A 25,984-nucleotide genomic window follows, 5' to 3' on the forward strand; every position below is an offset into this window, starting at 1 on the left:
GTTGTAATGTAGGAAACACAGCAGCCAATTTGTGCACAGCAAGGTCCCACAACCAGCAATGACATGAATAACCAGATAATCTGTTTTTAGTAATGTTGATTGAGGGATAAATATTGGCCAGAACACTGGTGAAAATCCCCTGCTCTTCTTCAAATAGTGCCATGGGAACTTTTACATCCACCTAAGAGGGCAGCTGGGACTTTGGTTTAACGTCTCATCCAAAAGTCGGCGATAACTCTCTCTTCTATCAGCCCCTCTCTGTTGCCCTTGCCTGCACTGACCCTGTTTGGCTCCTCTCTGTTGCCCTTGCCTACATTGACCCTGTTTGGCTCCTCTCTCTTGCCCTTGCCTGCACTGACCCTGTTCGGCTCCTCTCTGTTGCCCTTGCCTGCATTGACCCTGTTCGGCTCCTCTCTGTTGCCCTTGCCTGCACTGACCCTGTTTGGCTCCTCTCTCTTGCCCTTGCCTGCATTGACCCTGTTCGGCTCCTCTCTGTTGCCCTTGCCTGCATTGACCCTGTTCGGCTCCTCTCTCTTGCCCTTGCCTGCACTGACCCTGTTTGGCTCCTCTCTGTTGCCCTTGCCTGCATTGAACCTGTTCGGCTCCACTCTCTTACCCTTGCCTGCACTGACCCTGTTTGGCTCCTCTCTGTTGCCCTTGCCTGCATTGACTCTGTTCGACTCCTCTCTGTTGCCCTTGCCTGCACTGACCCTATTTGGCTCCTCCTCTCTATTGACTCCTCGCTGACAGGCCTCTGACGGAAGTTCCACCCCTCGGTGCCGTGATTGGCAGGCGGAAGTGGGCGCTGATTGGATGCTTGGATTGTCAATCAGTGGTTGGGCGTCGTCAAGGAGTGGGGCCTGGCGGCGGCGGAGAGACTGAAATCAGCTCCGGTACTCGGAAACGGCCCGGCTGCAGCCAGAGGTAGGAGGTGAGTGGCGAGGCCGGTGTTGAGGACAGTATACCGCGGCTCTGTGTTATACATAGAGCGGGGCCCCTCAGCAGCGTTGATCGGGATTAGAGCAGGCCTGGAGCCGGGGGAGCGCTCGGTAATGAAATGTGATGGTGCTGGCGGTGCCCGGCGCTGGGCTCTTGTTGCTCCGCAGATGAGGCTGGCATTTCGATGCAGGTTGGTCCATTCCCCACTACCGCAGCGTTGCCACCACAATTTCAACAACTCCACCAAAAGTTTTCATCAGCCCACAGGCTGACTCGCTCAATGTTGGCCCTCCATGATTGTGGTCAAATGTGTGCAATTATTACACTTGAATTGTGTAAAATCCCCAACAGCACCATTGCAGATTGTGTCTGGAGGGTGTTAGCTGAGGGTGAGGTATTGATAGATTTGGCACCAATATACCAAATACACCCAATGACAATATTGTTGTTCCTTGGGAAGGTACCAAGCAACTGAAAATATCTGGGGTCTGATAAGACCTCGAACCTCTGGCTGCGAGGTGCAGGGTGCCGATGAATCCCTGGGGTTGCTGCATGCCTTGCTTAGTTCCACTAGAGTTGTAACAATTGAATCTTGACCTTAAACTCCCAGCTAGATGCCTGCTATTCAGTTTATAATGCAGTAGCTAATTACAAAAAAACATATTTGCCGCAATTGTGTTGAACATAGTAGAGGTAGCGCAATGTTGGCTAAGGTTAATAAAGGGACAGTGGAATTGCAATTCTTAGAACATTTGATTTGTGTTTTAATTTTTCTTTGAGGATATACAGCAAAGTGGACCTGATGGGCAGCATAATTGTGTGATGATCACTGTCTGGGATGACAAAGTGCAGTAGTATTGAGTTATGAGAGTATTGTTTTAAAACATTGGTGTGCTAAAAGAATAGTGAGATAATCCACTTATATTTCATTCTTATCTCCTTAAGTGGTAACCCTTCTAATTTGTAAAGGAAGACACTTAAAGGTTTGCACAAATCTTGCACTAAAACTAGAACAGATGGCTGGCCATGAGTTACAAGGATGGATTGGCTCTGATGTGGCTAGAATGGTTTATGAATATCTGGACTGATTCTGGATTCAGTTTGTGCTGAGCAAACTGATCTCAAGTGGGGCAGCTGTTTCAGTGCTAACATTGGCCTTTGTTCCTGGGTTAGGGAGGAAAAAAATTAGCCAGGGCTCTCATCCCTGATCATTGTTTGTTGGAAGTACAACTCTGAATGCTGCATATGGACTGGACCTGGCTTGGTATTGACCCTGCACTGCCCATATGTGTCAGCTGTGGCTCAGTTTGTAGCACCCTTGCCTGAGTCAGAAGGTTGTGGGTTCAAGTCCCACTCCAGGGACTTGAGCATAAAAATCTAGGCTGACACTCCAGCGCAGTACTCTAGGAGTGCTGCTTTGTTGTAAGTGCCGTCTTTCGGATGAGACGTTAAAGCGAGGCCCTGTCTGCTCTCTCAGGTGGACGTAAAAGATCCTATGGCACTATTTTGAAGAGGAGCAGGGGGAGTTATCCTTGGTGTCCTGGCCAATATTTATCCCTCAACCAACATCACGAAAACAGATTATCAGGTCATTATCACATTGCTGTTTGTGGGAGCTTGCTGTGTGCAAATTGGCTGCCACACTTCATACATTGTAAAGTGACTACACTTCAAAAAGTACTTCATTGGCTGTAAAGCGCTTTGGGATATCTGATGGTCATGAAAGGTGCTATGTAAATGAAATGAAAGTCTTTAACAGTACTGAGATGGGCTTTGCATGAAAAAGTATCATGGATTAGGTACTAAAGGACTCTCATGCCAGTAGATCTGCTGACTGGGGAATAAGGGGGATCTACTGGCAAAAAAACCTCAGTGGACCTTTGATTGAATCATGGACATAAACTTATAGCCATCCGTTGGTAAATTGTTTAACTAGTGTAGTACATAAAGAGTATAATGCACTAATTAAAGTGTTGCATTGAGCACAGTAAAGGGTATCAGTGGTTAAGACAGTATAAGTTATTGCATTACAGCGCTGGTACTGTAACACTAGAATTCCTCTTATAGTAACTTCCAATCACTGCCCCCCCCCCCCCCCCCCCCCCGGCAAGTAAATATAGGCAAGTAGATACTAATAATATTCTGTCGCAAATGTTTTTGAAACTTTCAAAAACTTATCTTAGAAAGGTGGGTGTTGCATTATTTCTGTATCTGCACATGGGACTGTTGTCAGGTGTACAATAAGAATATGGGGTGAGAACTGGCCATTTGGCCCATCAAGCTTGCCCCATCCACAGTCTTGAGTGTAAAGGATATTTGTGCAAGCCTTTAAGTATCTATCATGGACTCCCACCCTCGCGTAAGGAACATTAAGTTCCTTCCCTTAACCTCCCCTGATTTAAAAATAATCAAGCAGTGTTAATGTCTGTATAACCCCCAATCCCCCTTCTCGGCAGACATTGATTTTGTTTAATTTTAAAGGTGTCAATTGACCACCTGAGTCTACAATACTTCAAGTCCTAGTGTTTATAGATTTTCCATTTGCTCACTATCTTTCAATACTTGTGCATGGTCAGGCTAGGAAGACTAACTTTATTTCTTGCATAGTAATCCTCGTTATGGACTACTGTTTGTTAACCACTTCCATATTTTATGTGTCATCGGCCAACAATTTCAAGATTGTTTTTCGAGATCTCTTAACTGAACTTTTCAGGATTATGAAGGGAATTAAAAAATTGGTGCTGGAAAATTGTTAATTTTGGTAAAGTGATCAAATACCTGGAAACACAAGGAAGTTGGGAGTAAGAAGGGAAGTCTGGAAGATGAGGGTTGCTACTTGCCTTTTTTTTTTGCTGGAGCAGGTTGTATTTTTTCAAATAATGGAATCAGGGCAGCAGATAATCCAGGTTTCCGGCTTTTTGTCAGTGGACAGTTAGTCAAAATCAGTACTTGATTTTAAACTTCCTGCAGTGCTCTGGGATCATCCCATAACACATTGCATCAGATGGATCCTGCACTCCCTAAACTAGCAGCAAATTTGTGGTGGCTTGGCATGTTTCTTGAGTTGGCAAAGATACTGTATTAAGTTCAGGCATCTGTGGCTCTTTCTACAGGCGACTGAATACCATTGTTCTGACCAGTGGGGTTTCCCAATGCTATCTGGGATCATGGGATTGACATTGCTACAGTCCTGCATTGCTGGCAGGTCCTGGTTTTAGTGACTGATTGATTATAGAGTCCTGGTGTGGGAATGGGAATGGGAATGATGCCATTTGTTTACATTCAGAACTGTGCTGGAGAGCTGGGGGGTTGAGAACATTTGTTGTTTTGCAGTGCAATGCATCTTTATTGTTGGCAATGAGGCATGGACTAAATTTGGGGAAGTTTAAAAAAAAAAAAAATACAAAATAAAGCAAAGGAAAAATTGTATAATGTTTTTATTAAAAATAAAAAATAAAAAAAAATTATAGCCACCCAACTCAATCAATCAAACGAGGATCTAGGAAAATAGCCTTTTATGGGAATTTTTTCATCTGGTATTATGGGGTTTACAATAAAATATCAAACTGGACTAACTCAAAATATTCTCACGATTATAAAACCACCAACTTTCCCATTACACCTCCCCATTTGCTTCCCATCCATCTATCCCCTTATCCCCTCTATTCCACCCCTCCACAGTGAGGCAATTTTGCTGAAGCACCAGTCGGGAGCTGGAGCAGGTCTGTGGGCAATACTCAATTAGCTGTAGTGCTGCTTCAGGAAGAAACTCGACAAGGTGTTAGAAACTAGGGGTGCCTAAAAATGTACATAGCCCAAGCAGCTGCAAGTTGCTATGTATTTTTGAAAGGTGGGGGGGGGGGGAAGGGAGAAAGTATAAAGCAACAGCTATTGAACACTGAAAGCAGTGCGAAACCATAATTCATGGGAATGTAAAAGTTCTGAGAGAAAAGTTCACAGTAGAAAAAGGGAGTAAATCATAGACCTTACTTGTGAAAGTCAGAATGGTGAGATAGCGACTGGTTAATGTGCGACCGCTCTGACTGGGGCCTTGAACTTGCTGGGTTAAGGGGGAGAGAGTAAAAAGAGATAAGATGGATTCCAATGGAGGAACCTTCAAAATGTAAAAACAAAGACGAAGTAATGAGACCTTCTTTTGGGGAGGGCTTTCATCCAAGACACAGAATTTGAGCTGTCATTGGTTGAAGTAGTTTTGGAGGAACCTCCATAGGTTAAATGGTCTTGTCAATAACTTGGCCTCAGGCCCACCCCTAAAAAAAGAGAATAAAAAGTGACACCCCAAGGGCGCACACAGACGGTGGAAGAGAGAGCCGAACAGCTGGTCGAACGCTCTTTTACGAGTGATCCCATGCTCACCATCGAAGGCCCTAGAGAGAGAGAGAGAGAGAGAGGCCAGAAGCCAGAGAACTGTTCATGCATGCCAGACATCTGTTTGATTGGGTCCGGTACAAGCTGCTTGTCACGGTCGTATGTTTTTGCTGTATTACGAGTGTGTTCTATTCCATCCTAAACTCTGATTAAACACAATATACCCACCATATTGGTTTGCACTCGATCCTGTTTACCAGAGATATGTGAATCTCTACAAAGGTGGCAAAGTTAAGATCAGCCGCAACCAGAAACATTTTTACTGATTTAATAGGATCTGGCATGTGCAGCCAAGGTGGCCTTGCCCCTTACCTGGAGCTGGTGCCTGATCCTTTGGATGGAAGTTCATCAGTCAATTGGTATCCAAGCCGGGGTGGGGCTTGAGCCAAAGAAAGAATGGCAAAACAAATGTAGAATATAAGACTTTTAAAAAATTTGTTTATGGGATGTGGACGTTGCTGGCAAGGCCAGCATTTATTGCCCATCCCTAATTGCCCTTGAGAAGGTGGTGGTGAGCCGCCGCCTTGAACCGCTGCAGTCCGTGTGGTGAAGGTACTCCACAGTGCTGTTAGGGAGGGAGTTCCAGGATTTTGACCCAGTGACGATGAAGGATCGGCGATCTACTTCTAAGTCAGGATGGTGTGTGACTTGGAGGGGAACTTGGAAGTGGTGTTGTTCCCATGCGCCTTCTGCCCTTGTCCTTCTAGGTGGAAGAGGTCGCGGGTTTGGGAGATGCTGCCGAAGAAGCCTTGGCGAGTTGCTGCAGTGCATCTTGCAGCCACGGTATGCCGGTGGTGGAGGGAGTGAATGTTTAAGGTGGTGGATGGGGTGCCAATCAAGCCTGTGCCTTGAAATAAATACAAGAACCAGAGTCAAACCAATAATACAGTACAAGTGCAACCATTTATTAATGGTTTGTATATTTATCAGACTCCTGAGCAAAAAGAACTTGTGTTGAAATGGTAAAATGCATCTACAGTATTCCTCTTTTTGAAAAGAATGGGGATAACTTGATGATAAGAGCCCTTTTTAAATGTTGCTCTTGAATTAGCCATTAAAGAGATTATGCTTGCAGCCTGGATTTACTCATCTTCCGATTCCACCCTCCCCTGTACAGACTTTCTTTTCTCCACTCTGATTTGTCACGGATGGCATTTTTATAATTGTTCCTTGCCTGGTTCACAGGTACTAATCTCCCTGGTGAGCCATTAGAAAGGAGGCTCAAATCTTGTTCTGCATCTGTTGGCAGCTTTCTGATCCCCCAAAAACTGAATTGAGCAGGCAATGTGGCGCTCACCACTTTTATGCCGGTGGGTACTGGCCCCAGTAGGTGGGCCATGTGTGTGCCACCGATTGCACTTTGTCACATTAAAGCCACTGTCGTAAAGTTGAGAACTGGGGGAGGGGGAGAGATAGTATTGCTGCAGACCTATGTCCTTGTGCTATTTTCAGATTGTTAGTACATCACTTATTGTGCTACCACACTACCAGCACCTACTCTTTAATTGATGGTAGTGGTTTTTTGTTTTGGCTGCTTTCTGCTGGGCCACAGGACAGTTGCTGTATAACAATTTAGAAAGTTTATTCCAAAAGCTGCTCTGATCCAAGGAATTCTCTTATCATTATATTACTAAATAGTTGTACTAGTGTTTCATACTGCCTTCGATGAGGTGAAAACATTTCTAGATAAGATTCGGGTCTTGGTTGCTATTGGAGAGCCGTGCACTCTTTTTAATTTCTCCCTGGGCAGAGATGTGTGCATTTGTTCCAGCTGATTATTTACTTGCCTTTAGCCCTGTGAATGTTGGGAATTTCACACCTTGGATTGTAATACTATTTTACTTGTTAATTGCTCCCCTTCCTCCACCCGCATGTTACATAATTTATAATAGCATCTATTGTTGTTGCCGAGTAATGATTAACCCCTTCTTGTTTGCTTTTTAATTTTAATTTGACAGTATCATTAGTCAAGGTGTGACTAATTTGTATCATTTAAAAATGGCTTGATGCAATTCAGTGGCTACAGAACATCTTGAAATACAGGATCTGTTATATCACCATAACGAATGGCTCACGCCCTTGACTGTTGACATCAAGCATTTTCACTTCATTACCTCATCAGCTAAATGGGTGCCTTCTGTGTTTTGTGGTGACTTTAGTACCAATTTTTAATTAAAGTAAGTTACAAAAAACCCAACAACTCCCCTGGTGATTGATTGATTGGGTAAGCCCACTGCCAGATGTGGTTATAAGCCAGAAGGTCCTAGGTTCAATCTCTGCTCTGTGCTCATGCCATGCCATGCCAGAATGAGAGGTGGTCTCATTGAAACATACAAAATTCTTGCAGGGCTTGACAGGGTAGATGCAGGGAGAATGTTTCTCCTGGTTGGGGAGGCTAGAACCAGGGGGTCACAGTCTCAGAATAAGGGGTCGGCCATTTAGGACTGAGATGAGGAGAAATTTCTTCACTCAGAGGGTGGTGAATCTTTGGAATTCTCTACCCCAGAGGGCTGTGGAGGCTCCGTCGTTGAGTATATTCAAGACAGATATCGATAGATTTTTGAATATTAAGGGAATCAAGGGATATGGGGATAGTTCAGGAAAGTGGAGATGAGGTAGATGATCAGCCATGATCTTATTGAATGGCGGAGCAGGCTCGAAGGGCCAAATGGCCTACTCCTGCTCCTATTTCTCATGTTCTTATTAGGGCCTACAATTGGCCTCAGCACCTCTGGGTCTGCCCCATTTTATTTAAGTAACATCACTAAAACAGATTATCTGGTCATTATCACATTGCTGTTTGTAGGAGCTTGCTGTGTGCAAATTGGCTGCCGCCTTTCCTACATTACAACAGTGACTACTCTTCAAAAAAGTACTTCATTGGCCGTAAAGTGCTTTGGGGCATCCTGTGGCTGTGAAATGTGCTATATAAATGCAAGTCTGTGTTATTCCTGTTGGACAAAGGAGGGGAAAGCACCAGCTAGAGTTCCTGCTCTGGACTGTTGTCTAGTAATACTAAGTGTGATGATGTTGGATGAAAACAGGATCGGTCTCAGCTGTGATGCCCCCCAGGTTGCATAGCTTTCATCTGTTTGCATGTAAAGATTGGTTGCTTAGCGAAGGTCTTTTGTCACGGGTGTATCTGTAGCCCATCAAAAAACAGGAAGGCTGAGGCCCAACACAGCAACTTTGTTCCCATTCAGAGTATTTGTCTAATGATACAAATGCAGACATTGCTAAATTTATAGTCAAGCAATTGTTTATATTTCTGGGCTGCATGTACTCCAGCTGTCAATCTAGCATGATTGCACTGGCCATCAAAGGATTAGAATTGAGATACATTTTAAAAAGAACTTATAACTGAGTATTGGGTCACACATGCTTGAGTAATTGAATGAAGTGGTTAGGACGTAGATCAAAATTGTAGAAAACAAAAGTTATGCAAATATAAAATTATTTTGTATTTTCCACTGAAGAACTAGCAAGTTGTTTTTGCAGACTCGCGCAGCCCAATATTTGGGGCTACTGATAATTATGGGTTATATTGCACGTACTATACTAAAATGTTGCCATATTGTGAAGATCCAAATGAGCAGGGTGTCTTAACTTCTTCCAGACAAAACTCCAAACCCAGTTTTTATATTAATTGGAGGATTTTTCCGTAGCATTGCACCCAGGGAGTCGAGACCAAGTGTAGGTGTCGGGTGAAGCAGGCTGTGCGAATGCAATAATCGGACCAGGGCATGCAGACGCAATTCCATATTTAGTTTAGTCATACATTGTTATTTTTATGTTTCCATTATAGATTTCTATGTCCACATTTATAATAGAAACTCCTTTTGTAAACTTGTCATGCTATAATTACACCCTCCAGCCAGTGTAATTAATAATTACCAAGTGCCACTGATACAAAAGCAGAATACTGCGGATGCTGGAAATCTGAAATAAAAACAGAAAATGCTGGAAATAGCAGGCCAGGCAGCATCAGTGGAGAGAGAAACCGAGTTAACGTTTCAGGTCGATGACCTTTCATCAGAATTGGAAAAAGTTAGAGATGTAACAGGTTTTACGCAAAGAAAGAACAAAAGGGAAGGTCTGTGATAGGGTGGAGGGCAGGAGAGATTAAATGACAAAAGGGATGATGGTTCAAGGAAAAAGGGAATGGTAATGGGACAAGTTAACGAAAGATATTTGATGGGTCTAGAGGAGGTATAAATGGCAATAGCAGAATCATTACCAACAGCTGCTGTCCAGGGGGGAAAAAAAAAATGGGAGCGGTGGCTATGATCTGAAATTGCTGAACTCCACGTTGAGTCCAGAAGGCTGTAAAGTGCCTAATTAAGAGATGAGGTGCTGTTCCTTGAACTTCCATTGAGTTTCATTAGAACAGTGTAGGAGGTCAGAGTAGGAGTGGGGCAGAGAATTAAAATGACAAGCGACTGGAAGCTCGGGGTCACGCTTGTGGACTGAACGGAGGTGTTCTGCAGAGCGATCACCCAATCTGTATTTGGTCTCCCCAATGTAGAGGAGACCACATCGTGAGCAGCGAATACTGTATACTAAATTGAAAGTACAAGTAAATCGCTGTTTCACCTGGAAGGAGTGTTTGAGGCCCTGGATGGTGGGAAGGGAGGAGGTAAAAGGGCAGGTGTTGCATCTTGTGCGCTTGCACAGGAGGGGATGTAGGGGGGTGATGGAAGAGTGGACCAGGCTTTTGCAGAGGGAACGGTCTCTTTGGAATGCTGAGAGGGGAGGGTAGATGTGGGATCTGGAGATGGTAAAAAAATGTGAAGGAGGGGATCTGAGTAGGACTGAAACAAAGAATGTTCCACATATTCCACGAAAAGGTAGGCATAGCTAGGACCAATGTACCCTCTAATTTTTTTCTGTGCGCAGTCCCTTTAACTGGCTACGCGGCCCATTCAAATTTTCATGCATGAGCAGTTTCTTGCATGTAAAAGCTAGTGAGCAGCCTGCGCGGGACCTCCAGACTGCTGCACAGCCACGTAGCTTAGCGGGAATATTGGTTAAGACCCATGCGGGTTCTCATAGCAGTACCTTTTATTCAGACGAAGTGAGTGGCGTCAAAGGAGAAGCTTTTCAATGTAAGAACAAGTTCAGCCAGGCAGAGGAGGGTGGTGGTGGATGGGGAGTGGTTGGGCCTCCGATACAAGTCAGCTACTGCAATATCCTCCCCTCTCTCTCTCTCTCTCTCCATGAAGCGTTTGAGTGTTGTCTTAAAGACCCAACTCCCCCTTCCCCAAGGGTGAGAGGAACAACAGTTCCATCTTCTCACAGACCAGCCTCTTAAAAATGTTACATTATGCTGTCTTTTGGAATTGATAATGGTGAGGGGGAAAATGCCTTTTTTTGTTGTGGGGGATAATGGCCCAGAAACTGCGAGGAAAAATAATGCAAGTTCACAGCGCTCGCCATTATTAATTTGTAAATAATCCAGCAATTTGTGGCGAAGAGATACGCCATGAGTTCCGATTCTCCACAAACTGCTGGACGATTTGCGCCAGTCTGCCGTTAGCCTTGCCAAAACTGAACAAATGACCATCTCGCTCTCGCTGTGAGCTTCCGCATTAAAGTTCATTGCCTGTCGTGAAATTGCTAGATTTATTGCCGTTAATGTGAATTGATCTCGCCGCAGCCATTTAGGGCTGATAGTTCATGTCGTAAGGACCCTGTTAATGACCTGTTCTATGGTCCTGACCTACCACTCAACCATGGAGCCCCAGAAAGGAAACACTAACTGTGGAGTCTCACTCCTGCAGGTAGTAAACTGTTCCTAGAGGTTTTTTAAATTCTGTCTTTTGACCTCTTAGTCACACTTTCTTTCTCTGATTTGACTCTAATTACGACATTCATGAAGTCCCAGATGCGAAGATGTCATCACTGCGCCGTTATCAATTCGCATTTTCAGCAATTTGCTGTGCAAATATATGCGGTCTGAAGAGTGCAGAGAAAGTCTAGTTCTCATTGCTTGCTGCGAAAAGCGCCATGCCAGCATTTTCTGAAACCATGTTGCAAGTTACTTTGAAGGAGCTGCTTTCCTTTTTTGTAGTAGATTCAGTTAATGTATCTGCCATCTGTGTTTATCAACAAGGCCAAATATGAAGACCATATTTGAAGTTTGATTAACTCCAGTAGGGGGCACTACAGTTGATATCAGTTAAGAGCCTTTGGGGTTGAGAGGTGGGGAGGGGGGCGGGCGGGCGGCAGAATGAGCCAGTGTTCCTGCTCCTGATCCCTGTCCAGTGGCCCATGTTGGAAAGTATGTCTGCTTGGACATTGAGAACAGGATACAGCTCAGCTGTGATGACCTCTGCCGTCAAATAGCATGCTAAAACTCCGGCTCAGACATATATAATGGTTACTTAGATGAGGTGATGGAGGACAATAGCACCCATAGAACTGTACTCCTGCAAGAATCTGTGCTGTCTGGAGAGGAGGAAAGAAATTTGGGTGAGGCAGTGAAAAAAGAAATAGCATCTATCGGAAATCGCAGTATTGATTTTTGTTTTGTTTAGCTAGCGTGCTTTTTTATTGGCATTGTCTTTCCCTGGTGCTGTGTGCAGCAGCAGTTGAATGTAGACCTTTTCCTTAAATTAAATTGCAGTACTGCAATATCCCAATAAAGACATTTATCTTAATCTGCGATTCTCTTATTTAGTGGTTCGAAGCACAGTTGAAGTTGCCATGTAGAAGTTAAATTGTCAGCAGCTACTAGGTAATGGCTAGTCGGGCAATAATACAAGTGCAAAAAATGTTACCCTTTCTAGTTTACAACCTGATGTTTTGTTTTTTTTGTAGGACAATGATGGTTGAGCAGGTATACAGACTTTGTGGCGATGGTTTGGGTGCCTGTGCGACTGATCCAATTTACAGCTGATTGCACCTGTGTATAGACACGGTTGTCATGGAAACTGGCAGCAATGAAGAGACAGCTGGAACAAAGGCTTTGTCTGCCGGCCGTGGGGAACTTGCCAGAGGGAACCAGGCCCAGGGAGCAGCTGTGCTCGCACCATCCGAGTGTACTGATGCCACTGATGCTGAACAGTCTTCTGGGAAGCTTAAGAAAACGGCATTCAAACTGTTTGGAGGAAGGAAGAGCATTTGCACACTACCTAGCTTTTTCACAATAAAGAACAAAGGGCAAGTAAAAGGATCCTCCAAAAGGGGAATCGCCAAAAGCAAAACTCACAATGGCATAAGTGAAGTGGTGTTGGACATCAACCAGAAAGAAGGACCTGATACTATATGGAGTGGATACACTGATTCATCTAGTCGGAACTCTGCTGCAGCAAGAACCTTGTGCAGCTCTAAAAGTGAGCACTCGGCACTTGACAACAATGTAAACTCTGATTTCCATAAAGGTGAATCACTACAGTCAGAGAACTCCGAATGTTTTGCTCAGAAACGAAGCGCTGACAAGCCCTCGAGTGTGAGGAGATCAAAGAAGGGACTGAGGGGACTGTTTAATAGTATCAGGCGTCACAAAAAGAACAAAGCTGTTGATTCTGCTAAAGGAGATCCACCAGACAGCAACCATGCTGCTGCTGATGCTGATTTTGCACGTACGGAACAAATGACAGCAGGAGAGCAAGGAGTGCAGGCTGAATTTAAAAAGGGCTTGGTGGAGCTGAACCTGAAGCCTTCACGTAAAATGAACCATTCAGGGACTGGTGATTCAACAGAGAAAACTGGGACTGCAAATAGTACAAGCTCTTCATCTGAATCATGTGCTATCAAAATAGAAACTACCTTGAGAAATAAGAGGAATGACTTTGAGACATCTGGTGCAGCGGTAAGGAAAGTCAGTGCAGGTGAAATTAAGACATTAAATGGGAAGGCAGGTGGTGCTATTCTTAATATGAACTCTAGTTTTGGTAGCATGCCTGATATTGTAAAACCTAATTGCATAGACCATGACCCACCATCAGTGCATTCTTTTGATCAGATCAGCTTGATTTTTGGTGATGTGACCTCACTGAAGAGCTTTGATTCCCTAACGGGCTGTGGAGACATTATTGCTGACCACGATGATGATAGTATTGCCGAAAGTACGGTGTCTGGCGAGAGGGGCAGAACAGCTGGGAAACGGAGCTCATGTTTGGTCACTTACCAGGGTGGTGGGGAAGAAATGGCAACTCCGGATGAGGTGGATGATGAATACCTGAAATCACTGTGGGAGAAAGCAGCGGGGGCAGCTCCGGTCTATGACAGCAGTCAGAATATAGCAGAGGATGGCGGTGAGTGTCCGAGATCGCCTAGTGACGTTGACCACTCTGCCTTGCATATCAATCTGGCAGATCCTTGTGTTCTGAGGGGGATCAATGATAGTGCAATCAATAGTAGCGAGCTGGTGACACCACAGAGCGACCACCAGGAATCTGCACCAAATAGTGACGAAGGTTATTACGACTCCACCACCCCAGGACATGATGAGGAAGCAGGAGATAGCATCAGCCAAAGCAAAAAAGGACGGCTTCCAAGGGATAGCTATAGTGGGGATGCCTTGTATGAACTCCTTGTTGAGCAGAATGATAGCCTTATGAATTCCCCACCGAGTGAGGAGCAGTCGTTGGAAACAAAGCCACCTTCTTTGGAAACCTCGTTTACATCCGTTTTAAAAAATTTTGTGCCAAGGGATATAAATGTTGCTTATACCCCAAGCAAACAAAATATTCTGCTTCCTTCTGAACAAGAGAAATTTGATTTTATTCAGGAAGACGAGATCAGATTAGCCCACGTGCAGCAGCAGCTAACCTGTTGGGAGCCAAGTGGAAAGACCGTGCTTAAAGCCTCAGCCTTTCGAGAAAAGGAAAAGTTCTCTGGTGATGTGCACAGTACTGAATTTAATAACCTTGACACCGAAGCTGTCAGTATTATTGCCAAAAGCCAGCAAGCTGGCGTGAGCACAGAGCCACTTGTTTCACGTAGTCTGAGCAGGAATGGGAAGGTGAAAGATGATTACATGCCAGCCACGGCTGATGAGCAGAATTGGACAGATCTCCAGGGATCTAGCTGTCTAAAAGAAGCCAGTAATAAATACATGATGAGCAGGCCGAGTGTTTGTGGGAGCTACAGCGTTCCAAAACCTCACCATAAGATGTCTGGGGCAAACTACACGCAAGAATACAAAAGTGAAAAGTGCGGTAAATGGGGACAACAAATGAAAGATGGTGAGAATCGAGGTGTGAAAAAAGTAGTTCTGGATAGTACAAGTTCCAAAGGAGCAGTTGATGATTCCTGTGGAAATGCCTCTGCCTGTAAAATAGTGGAAAAGGCTGAGAAGTGTGAACAAGCTATCAATTACTCACAGGCTTTAGTTGAATTCACAGCTAACAGAAAACTTTATCCCAATCTCTCCGAAAGTCTTGGGAGCTCTGATTCGGGTTCTCAATTCACACAGGATATACATGCTCTGCCAGCTATGGTAACTTTTGATGTTGTTGATGTTGAGAATGAGGGAGAATGTGACCAGCAGAGTGAAATGGTCACAGACGAGGAAATTTCTGCATCTTATGAGGCCTTTGATAACCGTTACATGGAGAAAGATCTTTATAACCACTGTGACGAAAGAATGTTTCAGATGTGCGCCCAGAATTCATTCCTTGGCAATTGCTGGGGTGCTGCCAGTCTTCCACGCCACGTTAGCCTTTATAAACTAAGCCCGTCGTTGCCAGCTCCGTTATCCCTCAACAGAAGGAGCAGGTCCCTTGACACTGACAGCTTGGAATCTGAACTCACTGATTTGTATCTGTCAAAGGTCACTCCAGCATCAAAGAGCACCCCACAGTCTCCTGATGTTCCTCAGTATGAACGGGATGGCAAGAAAGGATCAGCTCGTCATTGGTTTGGCAAAAGAAGTGGTCAAGCAGTTTCTTTGGAAACCGGGGAGACTGCATACATTTCAAATTGCTCTGGGCAGCAGCTTGCTAAGTATAAGGAAGAGCCTTTGTCTCCAGATAAGAGAAACACAGCATCCAAGTCTTTCTGCCCTTCAGATACAGGCTCGGGCACACAGCACACAGGCCAGGGTGGGGATTTGAGTTTACACTGTAAATCTAATTCTGTTAAACTGACAACCCAAAACCAGTCTACTTCTAAAAGGCATCTGGAACCTGTAATTAATAATAAGATGCCTCACAACCCTAGAAAGTTGGTTAGACCCTCTCATCTACCATTGCAAAATGATGGTTGTGTGTTGCAGTCAAGGGCTGTTTCTTTTAGTTCTTCAAGGGAAAACACTAATGGCAAACAGGCATGTGTTGTTTCTTCATTAAATGAAAGACAGGAGGATGATTTTTGCAAAACTGCACCCATGACTCAGTATTCTGATTCTGACTCTGAACTTAATGGTAAAGGATGCAGGCCTGTAGGGATCCCTCGGGTACTATCTCCATTTCACTCCAGTAAAGCAGAAAGTCTAAAACACACCATGGATCCTACTGGACATTACAAAACTGCTAACAGTAGCATGTTTAAAGGGAGAAGTGACCTTGGAGTGAAACTTCCTGTTGGATGGAATAAAAACACTACAATGGATGTGTAGCTTTTTAACATACTGTGGGACGGAAGGTGGCTGGGGACTAGAGAAAGCGAATATTCGCTGCCTGATGTGTGTTTTTTACATTACTGATTGTAAAGTGACAAAACATTTTTTTGTATTCACCAAAGGCTTTGGATAATTTTTTTTTTCCAAAAAAAGTATTAGTGAAGCAGTAATTGTAGCACCATTTTTTAGAATGTGAAGTGCATGAATTTTTAAAATAGCTGTAGATGTGGTAAAGTGGTTTATTATAAAAACATTTCCATTACTTTGGTATAAGATGCTGCTTCAATACTGCCAAAGTATGGGGATGTTTTGCTGAGCGTTGTACTAAAATATACCAAATGTGACTGTTACCAGTTTGGAATTTTGTACTACAGTACAACCTTGATTTATTTGTACTCCCATTATCTGTGTTCCCAATTATCTACAAGAACTTTCAATGGTTTTTGCATAAACCTGCTAAAATGCTAATTTCATTTTTCTTACAGGCTGGGTTTGCGATCCAGCAGGATTAATAGTAGTAATTGGGATTCCCTGTAATCGATAGAATTTAATATTAATGCATCTTTATTCAGCCTCGGGTCCTCCTGAGCCAGGGCTACCAGCTTTCCCAAGAGTATCTTCTTAAAATAACTGAGTTTTGTGTGTATCTATTCTAAGAACTTGATCACCTAATGTAAATGGACCAATCAGAAATGATAGATTTGTTGTCAGACTAATTTGTTATCTGACAGGATGTCCCTCCATTATAATTTATAAAGGGCTGTACAGATTAGTGTCTAGTAATAATTGCCATGGAGTAGTTTAACTGGTGTTAAACTGTCGAAACAAATACTTTGGTAAGAAATACAGGAAACTTTTTTTTTTTTTTATCCTGCACTGACTGGACCGGCATGGTGCTGGTTGATCAAAAAGTCCGGATTACACCGAGGTATACTTACCAAGGTACGAGAGCCCCGTACACGGCCACAGATCCAGGCGTCCCTGTTGCATGGCAACAGGTGCAGGAACCCTGGTTACACGGCCACAGATCCAGGAACCCCGGTTACACGGCCACTAATATGAAGTAAAACTTACCCGAACCTACTCCTGAATTTTGCTGGTTAAGAGATTCCCGGTTATTTAGGTGCCGGTAAAAAGAGTTTCCTGTATTGCACTTGCATCAGGGTTTCTATAAACTCCCAGATAATTTAAATTCCCCCAATAGCCTAGTCAGTGTACTGCCTGATATGAATTCAGTACTATAAGATCCTAGGTTCGATTGCCAAGTTAGTTGATCTCAACCAGGATTGTGGAAGGAAAGGTTGGATATTGGCAAGTGGTGTTGTTGCTGCTGATCGTTATTCCAATGATTTCTGCTGGAAAGCCTTCATCTGTAATTGCCCTCTTTCCCCCCCCTCCTCCCCCCCCCCCCCCCCCCCCCCCCCCAGGGTTGAGTAACCTATCAGTACTCACTGCCTAGTCTTGCTATGAATAATTACATGGGTAAAGTACTGGAGAGCCATCAGGCACTGTGGAACCATTCCTCAGCAAGAGTGGGATGGGGAAGAACCCCCCCCCCCCCCTCCATATTAATTGGCAAATATTTTTACCATAACCAAAGTAATTATTAGTTCAAGGCAAATCAGCAGTAAAAAGAAACATAACAAAATAATGGGAAAAACACTACAAAGTCTGTATTACACAAAACTGGTTGGAGTTCTACAATGTGCTGCTGTCTGTTGTGAAATGTGGCTATGGAGTGTTGCCACTGGGATTTGGGTGAAGTGTAACAGTGGGTTAAATTGATCCATGAGAAATACACAATATTGCAATTATTGATTTTTTTGGTCCTTTCAAACTTGGGCTGTGCCTAGAGAACACTTTGAGTCATACATTACTATATCAGAGTACTGGTGGTTAAACAGCTAAATGGAACCAAAACTTGAAACATCATTTGCTTGCTCTTAAGTTTTACTTAGCTGAAGGTTGTAACGCTGAAATGTCTCTTTTATAAATCGGAAATTCAAACTGAACTTTCTATGTGCAAACTTGATGCAACTGATCAAATCAAATGTTTCTCTTGTCACTGTAAAATAGCTAGAGAGGAGAAAAGTCAGCCAACGTTCCTGCTCGATCCCCTTATGCATTTGTGGACATTGGGCCAGGACAGGTTTGGCTGTGGCTGTAATGTCCTGTACAGTAGAATAGCCTCCAGAGCAGTCACTGTCCAAGTGCACACATGAAGATACTGGTGGATGACTGCCTGTGGAATTGTACCTGGCATGTGGCGTTGCCTTCAGCAGAGCAGGAATTGCTGCATCTTTTTTCCCCCCAAATCATTTAATTTGTCTTTGCAACGCAGCTAAAACATTGAGTAAAATGCCATGATATTATGATGCAAACTGTTTGCAGGAGCAGTTGGTTCACTTTGCTGCCACAACCTTCATTCTAGTTTTCTCCTCCCTGCAGATGTAAACACATGCTGGTGTACGGTTCTCAAAATGCTGCTGTCCTCCATTCCCTTATCCACATGGCCATTTAGCCCATATTGTGAGTGTTGCCAAGCCATTCCTTACAGGAATTCACAGCAGAATCCAATTATGTCCCTGCCTGACATCACGCATGCACCCTTTCAAGCAGAAGTCATTGAATAGCAGTTCAGAGCTACAAATTTGGTTGATTTCCGTCTCTCCTCGGTGAATGCTTGCACAATATAAATGACCGTCCATGAGAGTTACTGAAGGGCTACAGGCATCTGTGGATTAGTACTCCAACATGAGCCACTTTCAGAAGAGAAGGGGGAGGAAAAGAGAAGCATAAGTAGAAAAGCAAAGTACTGCAGATGCTGGAAATCTGAAATAAAAACAAAATGCTGGATATACTAAGCAAGTTGGGTAGAGAGAAACAGTTAATATTTCAAGTCAATGACTTTTCATCAGAACTGGAAAAAGTTAAGAGATGTAACAGGTTTTAAGCAAGTACAGAGGCAGGGAAAGTGGGAGGGAGGAAAGAACAAAAGGGAGGGTCTGTGATAGGGTGGAAGGCAGGAGAGATTAAATGACAAAAGGGACGATGGTAATGAGACAAGTGAAGAAATAAAAGATGGGTCTAGAGGAGATGTAAATGGGAATAGCAGAATCATCAATAGCTGCTGTGTGGGGGGGGGGGGAAGGGGGCAGTGGTTATGATCTGAAATTGTTGAATTCCATGTTGAGTCCGGAAGGCTGTAAAGTGCCTAATTGAAAGATGAATCGGATGGATTTTTAAGAGAATACATGGAGTGGTCTATGTTCCACAAATAGCTGACCTTATAACTTGTGTTCTGGTATCTGCTGCATTTACTGCCATCATCAATGGCCTCACATATTTTAAAGGGCAGCGCCCAGGATTTGAATTTTTGTGGGTACTGCGAGTTGCCATCAGTGGCATGCACAAAGTAGGCATTTCTCACCCTATTGCATTTCAAGGAAAAATTGGGAGAGTGGTGCTCCAGTCTCCTGTGCTTTAACCTATAACAAAACCAGTAAAAGACAGTATCCCACAGCTCTTCCTTTCATAGTCTGTTGATATCTCCCATTACTTGAGTAATTTAAAGTATTGATCATTAGATGGAAATTTGAAATAGGTGCTGGGTTGATGTGTGGATCTGATTAAACTTTTCCCCTAGCATCATCTGTTCCAATTATGATACCACCTCAATTACAAAGAACACTTTCATGAAGATATAGTCCTGTTTGGTATAACAGTAGAAGTAGGGGCAAGTGACTTAGCACAGAGATCCACTGCAATTGCCTTTTTTTTTTACTTCCTTTGGAACTTTGAATCCAAATTGTGGTACTCTGGAAGCAAATTTCACAACAAATGGCAAATCATAGAATGATACAGCACAGAAGGTCGGCATTTTGTGCCTGCGCGGATCTTTGAAAAAGCTATCTAATTAGTCCCACTCCCCTGCTCTTTCCCCATAGCCCTGTAAATGTAGAAATTCGCAGTATGTCATGCTGTAACATAACACTTGCCTCAACAATAAGTGCAAATGTAACTGTTCCTTACGAGTGAACCAGTTGCAGTCTATAGTTCTCAAGATTTCTTTATCCTTAAACTGGTAACAATTCAATTTTTATTTTTCTCATTCTTTCCTTTCCCTTCCCATCCCCACCATCTCTCCTAGGATATGGATCCACAGCTTGTGTGAGCCTAAACAGTTGGTAGACTATTCTAGTTTTCTTCTGCACAACAAATGGAGTTTCGCTATATCTGAGCTTTGTATAAGGGGTTGTATGAGGTGGGGAACAATTTATTGAAAAAAAAATTCTGATTTTAATAATCTGTGAAAAGAAACTCTCCAGCATAACTACCTGCAAAAGTTAAGATTAACCAGTTTTTCTAGCAATTTATTCCTAATGTTACACTATTAAACTCAATAGATCCCTGTGACTTAGTTTTGAAATTTATCTGCATTAATTATAAAATATGATCAAATGACCTCAGAATGTCTTTGTATTTCATACACAACTTAGCATTATTTTCTATGAAGCTGTTAACTCACTGAGATTTGGTGGGACTATTTTAATACTTGTTTTATATATAAATTGATTAGTGTTTTGCTTTGCTATACCAAATATAACAAGTGGAATCTAATTTGATACTGGTGTCCTTAATTATTAGTCTGACTTTTGCAAAAAGAAATTGTGTTTGTGTTCATTGTGATGAGGGATGTTGATGGGAAAATGGAACTCTGTTCCTGTTTCAGGCACCCATTATCAGAAACCGGCATTAAGTCAGGTATAGTATGGTTAGATGCAGAATTAAGCTCTTGGTACTCTCTCCCAGCAACGTGTCTCAACCAGAACCTCACAAGAGCATCCCCTTACTGCAACAGTAACATTTTCCTACTCATGTCACCCTGTGAACTCTGACATTACCAATTGATGCTGAGTTAGTGCTAGATTTTTGCCTGTACTTGCAGAACGGGATTGAGACCAGACGAGCTTTGTTTTATATAGGATTCTCACAGCTGACAGACAGATGTTAAACATATCCTTGGGTTAGTCTTTTAAACTTACCATAAAATATCTTTGATCATGTTTAGGAATTCCTTTTTGACCTATATTGGTTTTTATTAAGCGTTCTGAAACCTGTATAGCAATCAAAACATTTTGATGTTTTAGAAAATTGGGCTGGCCATTTTTTCCATTACTCTACATAATTAAAATATGTAGAAGTATCAAACTTTGTGGGGGGTGGGGTCTAAATGGATACTGAGGTAACATGTATGGAAAAAGTTGTAAGCCTATGGATGGACACTTTCTGCATTTGAACGTGATGCTAGCCTTGCATTAAACAGAAAATACTGGAAATACACAACAGGTCTGTCAGTAACTGAAAAGACATTGGCCGAGGATTCTGCACCAGTTCTGGCAAGAGTTTCGACCCAAATTGTTAACCCGTTTAATGTCTTTCCAACATTTACTGTGTTTACTTGAGATTGCCGGCATTTGCAAATTTTCTCTTTTGATACTAGCCTTACTTGCACACTTGGGTGTAATTTCATACTGACGCATGCTTTCTGTTGTGCACGATATGTGGGTGTGTTCCAGCGGCAACAAAGGTCCTAGTGGTGTCTCTTGTGTGTAATAAATGTACTAAGGTGCCTTAAGTAACGATGTTTGGGGTTAGTCACATCAATAAAACTGTTACTGTTGTCATCTTGGCCAACATTGAATACTGCTGGCTGTCTCTTGTGCTGCTTGCATGTATAACATGTTCTATAGTAACTAAACACCAAGTGGTCAATGTAGCCACATCCATTCAAATGAGGCAATGTATTTGTTGTAGTGTGACTTGTTGTAAATATATTGTACTGTACATAACTGGCCTCCGTAGAGCATGGATAATGCCTATTTTTGTGTTGTAAATTGTTTTGCAGGCCTTTGATATCCAGCTGTTGTGCTCCAAATATTTATGGCCAAGTTATTCACTCATTATCAGTGTATCTAATGAACGATTTACACAGTACTGTGTACAAAGGAAATAAAACTCGACTATGGAGCAAAAAGTCTGTCTTATAGTGTGGTTTTTGTTTTCCTGAAGCCCTGATTTTATAGGTGGTTTGGCTACTGTCCCTGAGGATGCAATTTGAGTAACTATTTTTGTGCTTATATGGGAGGGATATTAATAATATGGAACAGAACACATACCATTTCGGGCCAACCTTGTTGACATCAAACACTTTGGATCTGAGAAAGAAAGAACTTGCATTTATGGAACACGTAATGAAATCAGGATATGTTAGAAATACATTTCCAGGCCATCAGCGTCTGGACAGATTAACATTTTGGGTGGAGATCATTTGGCAGACTGAAGGAACTCTGCAGCATCAATCTGTTACAGATGCTGTGTATTTTTAGCATTTAAAGATTTTTTTAAATACTGGGTTTAGTGTAGTTAGATGCAGAGTACAGCTCCATCTATCCTCCAACCTTTTTACCTTGTCCACCATGTCAAGATATTTTACAATCATGGCAACAGTAATAATTAAAATTGTGCTAAATATATCCATAGTGCAGTAATAAACTACATTTTAATAAATAGAATATCAGAAGTTTTTCACTTGTATGATCTGTGCCTTTCCAATCCCTCCAGTGGGCTGTTGGAATAGTATCCAAGTCGGGATTAGCTCCTTCAGCAAAGCGGAGCACAATCCTAGAGGAAGGAACTGCAAATGTACAACTGAGATACAGATGCTACTGTACATGTAATTTCTTTTTTAATTTCCCAACTATCCTGATTCAGGCTGGGAGACAGCTCTGTGGCTGCTGGCAGTCTTCCAGTAGCTAGTCCATATGGCTATTCTGTGAATGTAAGGTTTGACAGACTGTTTGGGTGTGGGCATCGCAAGCAAGTTTGATATGTCCTTCCCCTGATATCCACACATGCACTTTCACTTCAGTTCCATTACCTGCTCTGTATTGAATCAGCTGATCTCAGCCAGCTCAGCAGATGGGATACTATAACTGGCCTGTTGCCCTAGGGCCAAGGGGAGAAATCAGTCTGGATTCCTGCTCCTGATTGCTCTTCAGTAACCACTGCTGGAAAATGTGCAGGTGTAGACATGGGGTGAGAACAGGACTTGCCCGTCAGTTGAACAACTTGCTGACACTGGCTAGGTTCATAAATGAAGTATAGTTATTTGGGAAATGGTGTTCGGAAAATTGACGGGATTGAAGGCTGATAAATCCCCAGGGCCTGAGAATCTACATCCTAGGGTACTTAAGGAAGTGGCCCTAGAAATAGTAGATGCATTGCTGGTCATCTTCCGAAATTCTATAGACTGGAACAGTTCCCATGGATTGGAGGGTAGCTAATGTTACCCCACTATTCAAAAAAGGTGGTAGAGCGAAAACGGGGAATTATAGACCGGTGAGCCTGACATCGGTAGTGGGGGAAAATGCTAGAGTCCATTATAAAAAATGTAATAGCAGAGCACTTGGAAAACAGTGACCGGATCGGACAAAGTCAACATGGATTTACAAAAGGTAAATCGTGCTTGACCACTGGAATTTTGAGGATGTAACTGGTAAAATAGATAAGGGAGAACCAGTAGATGTGCATTTGGACTTTCAGAAGGCTTTCGATAAGGTCCCGCATAAGAGATTAGCGTGTAAAGTTAAGGCACATGGGATTGGGGGCAAGGTATTGACTTGGATAGAGAACTGGTTGGCAGACAGAAAGCAAAGAGTTGGAATAAATGGGTCTTTTTCCAAGTGGTGGGCAGTGACTAGTGGGGTACCGCAGGGATCGGTCCTTGGACCCCAGCTATTCACAATATATATTAATGATCTAGACGAGGGAATTGGATGTAATATCTCCAAGTTTGCAGACGACACAAAGCTGGGTGGGAATGTGCGCTGTGAGGAGGATGCTGAGAAACTCCAGTATGATTTGGACAGGTTGGGTGATTGGGCAGAAGCATAGCAGATGCAATATAATGTGGATAAATGTGAGGTTATCCACTTTGGTGTCAAAAACAGGAAGGTAGATTATTATCTGAATGGCAATAGATTGGGAGAAGAAGTGCAACGAGACCGGTGTGTCCTTGTGCACCAGTCGCTGAAGGTAAGCATGCAGGTGCAGCAGGCAGTTAAGAAGGCAAATGGTATGTTGGCCTTCGTAGCAAGAGGGTTCGAGTACAGGAACAAGGATGCCTTGATGCAGTTGTACAGGGCCTTGGTGCGACCACACCTGGAGTATTGTGTGCAGTTTTGGTCGCCTTATCTGAGGAAGGGAGTTCAGCGAAGATTCACCAGGCTGATACCTGGGATGGCAGGAATGACTTATGAGGAGAGATTGGGTCGATTGGGCTTATACTCGCTGGAGTTTAGAAGAATGAGAGGGGATTTCATTGAAACTTATAAAATACTAACAGGACCAGACAGACTAGATGCAGGAAGGATGTTCCGGATGGCCGGGGGAGTCCAGAACCAGGGGTCACAGTCTAAGGATAAGGGGTAAGCCATTTAGGACAGAGATGAGGAATTTCTTCACCCAGAGAGTGGTGAACCTGTGGAATTTTCTACCACAGAAGGCAGTAGAGGCCAATTCATGAAATATATTCAAGAAGGAGTTAGTTATATTTCTTAAGGCTAAAGGGATCAACGGATATGGAGAGAAGGCAGGGACAGGGTACTGAATTTGGATGATCAGCCATGATCGCATTGAATGGCGGAGCAGGCTCGAGGGGCCGAATGGCCTACTCCTGCTCCTATCTTCTATGTTTCTATATTTCTAAAGGATCAGAGGTGTGCCAATGCCTATAAAATTGTACCCAGCAGGAAGCAGTGCTCTAAGGGGAGGAGAGGAAAACTTACCATTGTTGTCTTTTAATTATTGTACTTTTGCAGCTATTTTCAAAGTGCATTTCTTGTTTTGACACTTGGCTTTATTGGCTGGTGTGTATTGGGTGTTTGAAAATTATTTTTCCAAGAATCCACTTGGTCCTTATTGCACACCACTTTTCTGTGCAGCTTATGGAAAATTGGCACTTCTTGTGTGACCTATCCCTGTGTTCACCTCTGCCTTTCCTAGTTGGCTGGAATAAATATATATGGAAAAAGTAACTACAATTTAGATGGTTGACTTTTTCAAAATAATAATTCAGACTGTGTAGCGTCTGGGAGCAAGGATCCAATTTTTTTACTCTACCTTTTTTTATGCTGAGCCGGATAAAAGCCATGTAGCGGAATTGTTCGGTGACGTTATGCCTGGCTATTGTGTTACTGACGTTATGCCTGGCTATTGTGTTACTGATTTTCGTGAGAGGGCTGGCAGGTTACCTTATCTACCTTCTTACTAGGGATCAAACTAGGATAAATAGAGGCACATCAAGGGCCAGTTCTGGGATTTATAGAAGTGTCAATGAATGGGTGAATCATGCCCTTTATGCTCCTGTGGTGGTTATGGCTGGAATGACTCGCATCTTGGGAAGAACATACCTTTTAAAAGAGGAAGTCTAGGAACATTTCCCATTGAGTCAGTTGGTAATTCAGTGAGTAGTGGAATTATGTGGAACGGATTCCCCCAGGTTTTTTTCCTAGCTGATCTCAGCTGGAGTGAAAGAAGGGGTGCTAAAATTAGCCTCGATGTCTCTAGATAAGCAGGGAAACAATTGTGCCAGGGTTTCCACTCCTGATTTCTATTCAGGAACATCAGCTAGAAAGTGTGTTTGTGTGAACTTTGTGCTGCCTTCCATGTTCAAATACTCTGTCAACGCTTATTGTCTAGGTTCAATCACTGTGACACTATGCCATCCTTGAAGTGAGGGGGAAAAAATCGTCTGGATAATTGGAACTCAAATCATCTGCTGTGTAATAATTCAATAAATTAATGTTTATTGGTCTTTAGCTATTCATTCTAATTAGCCCAAAGGTAATCGTGCTCCAGGCCCTGACTGCGTTTCCATTTGATTTCCTGTTCAAAAATTTACATTGCTAAAACCTCCCTGATGATACAATCACTGATGTTTCTGCATGATTCTTGCCTTGTCGCAGGTGGCTCTTGTAGACTATACTTGATTCAGGGAAAATTACATTCTGAAGCAATTTAATTAAC

At 43.0% G+C, this 25,984-nt stretch overlaps 1 protein-coding gene across 2 annotated transcripts; it reads left to right on the forward strand.

The window, feature by feature from the left end:
* Positions 1-844: 844 nt before the first annotated feature.
* On the forward strand, positions 845-20,520 carry amer1 (APC membrane recruitment protein 1). 2 transcript variants are annotated; one of them, XM_085999065.1, is made up of 2 exons: positions 845-924; positions 12,148-20,520. In XM_085999065.1, the coding sequence occupies exon 2, from the start codon at positions 12,254-12,256 to the stop codon at positions 15,890-15,892; it is 3,639 nt and encodes a 1,212-aa protein (XP_085855191.1). In that variant the 5' UTR covers positions 845-924; positions 12,148-12,253; the 3' UTR covers positions 15,893-20,520. The 2 variants fall into 2 exon arrangements, with proteins under 2 accessions (XP_085855191.1, XP_085855199.1); XM_085999073.1 differs by having other exon boundaries at positions 854-931.
* Positions 20,521-25,984: the final 5,464 nt, after the last annotated feature.

This window comes from Somniosus microcephalus, chromosome 1, assembly GCF_052327205.1.
Source record: "Somniosus microcephalus isolate GS21.2 chromosome 1, FLI_Smic_1.0, whole genome shotgun sequence".
In the NCBI taxonomy this organism is placed as follows: Eukaryota; Metazoa; Chordata; class Chondrichthyes; order Squaliformes; family Somniosidae; genus Somniosus; species Somniosus microcephalus.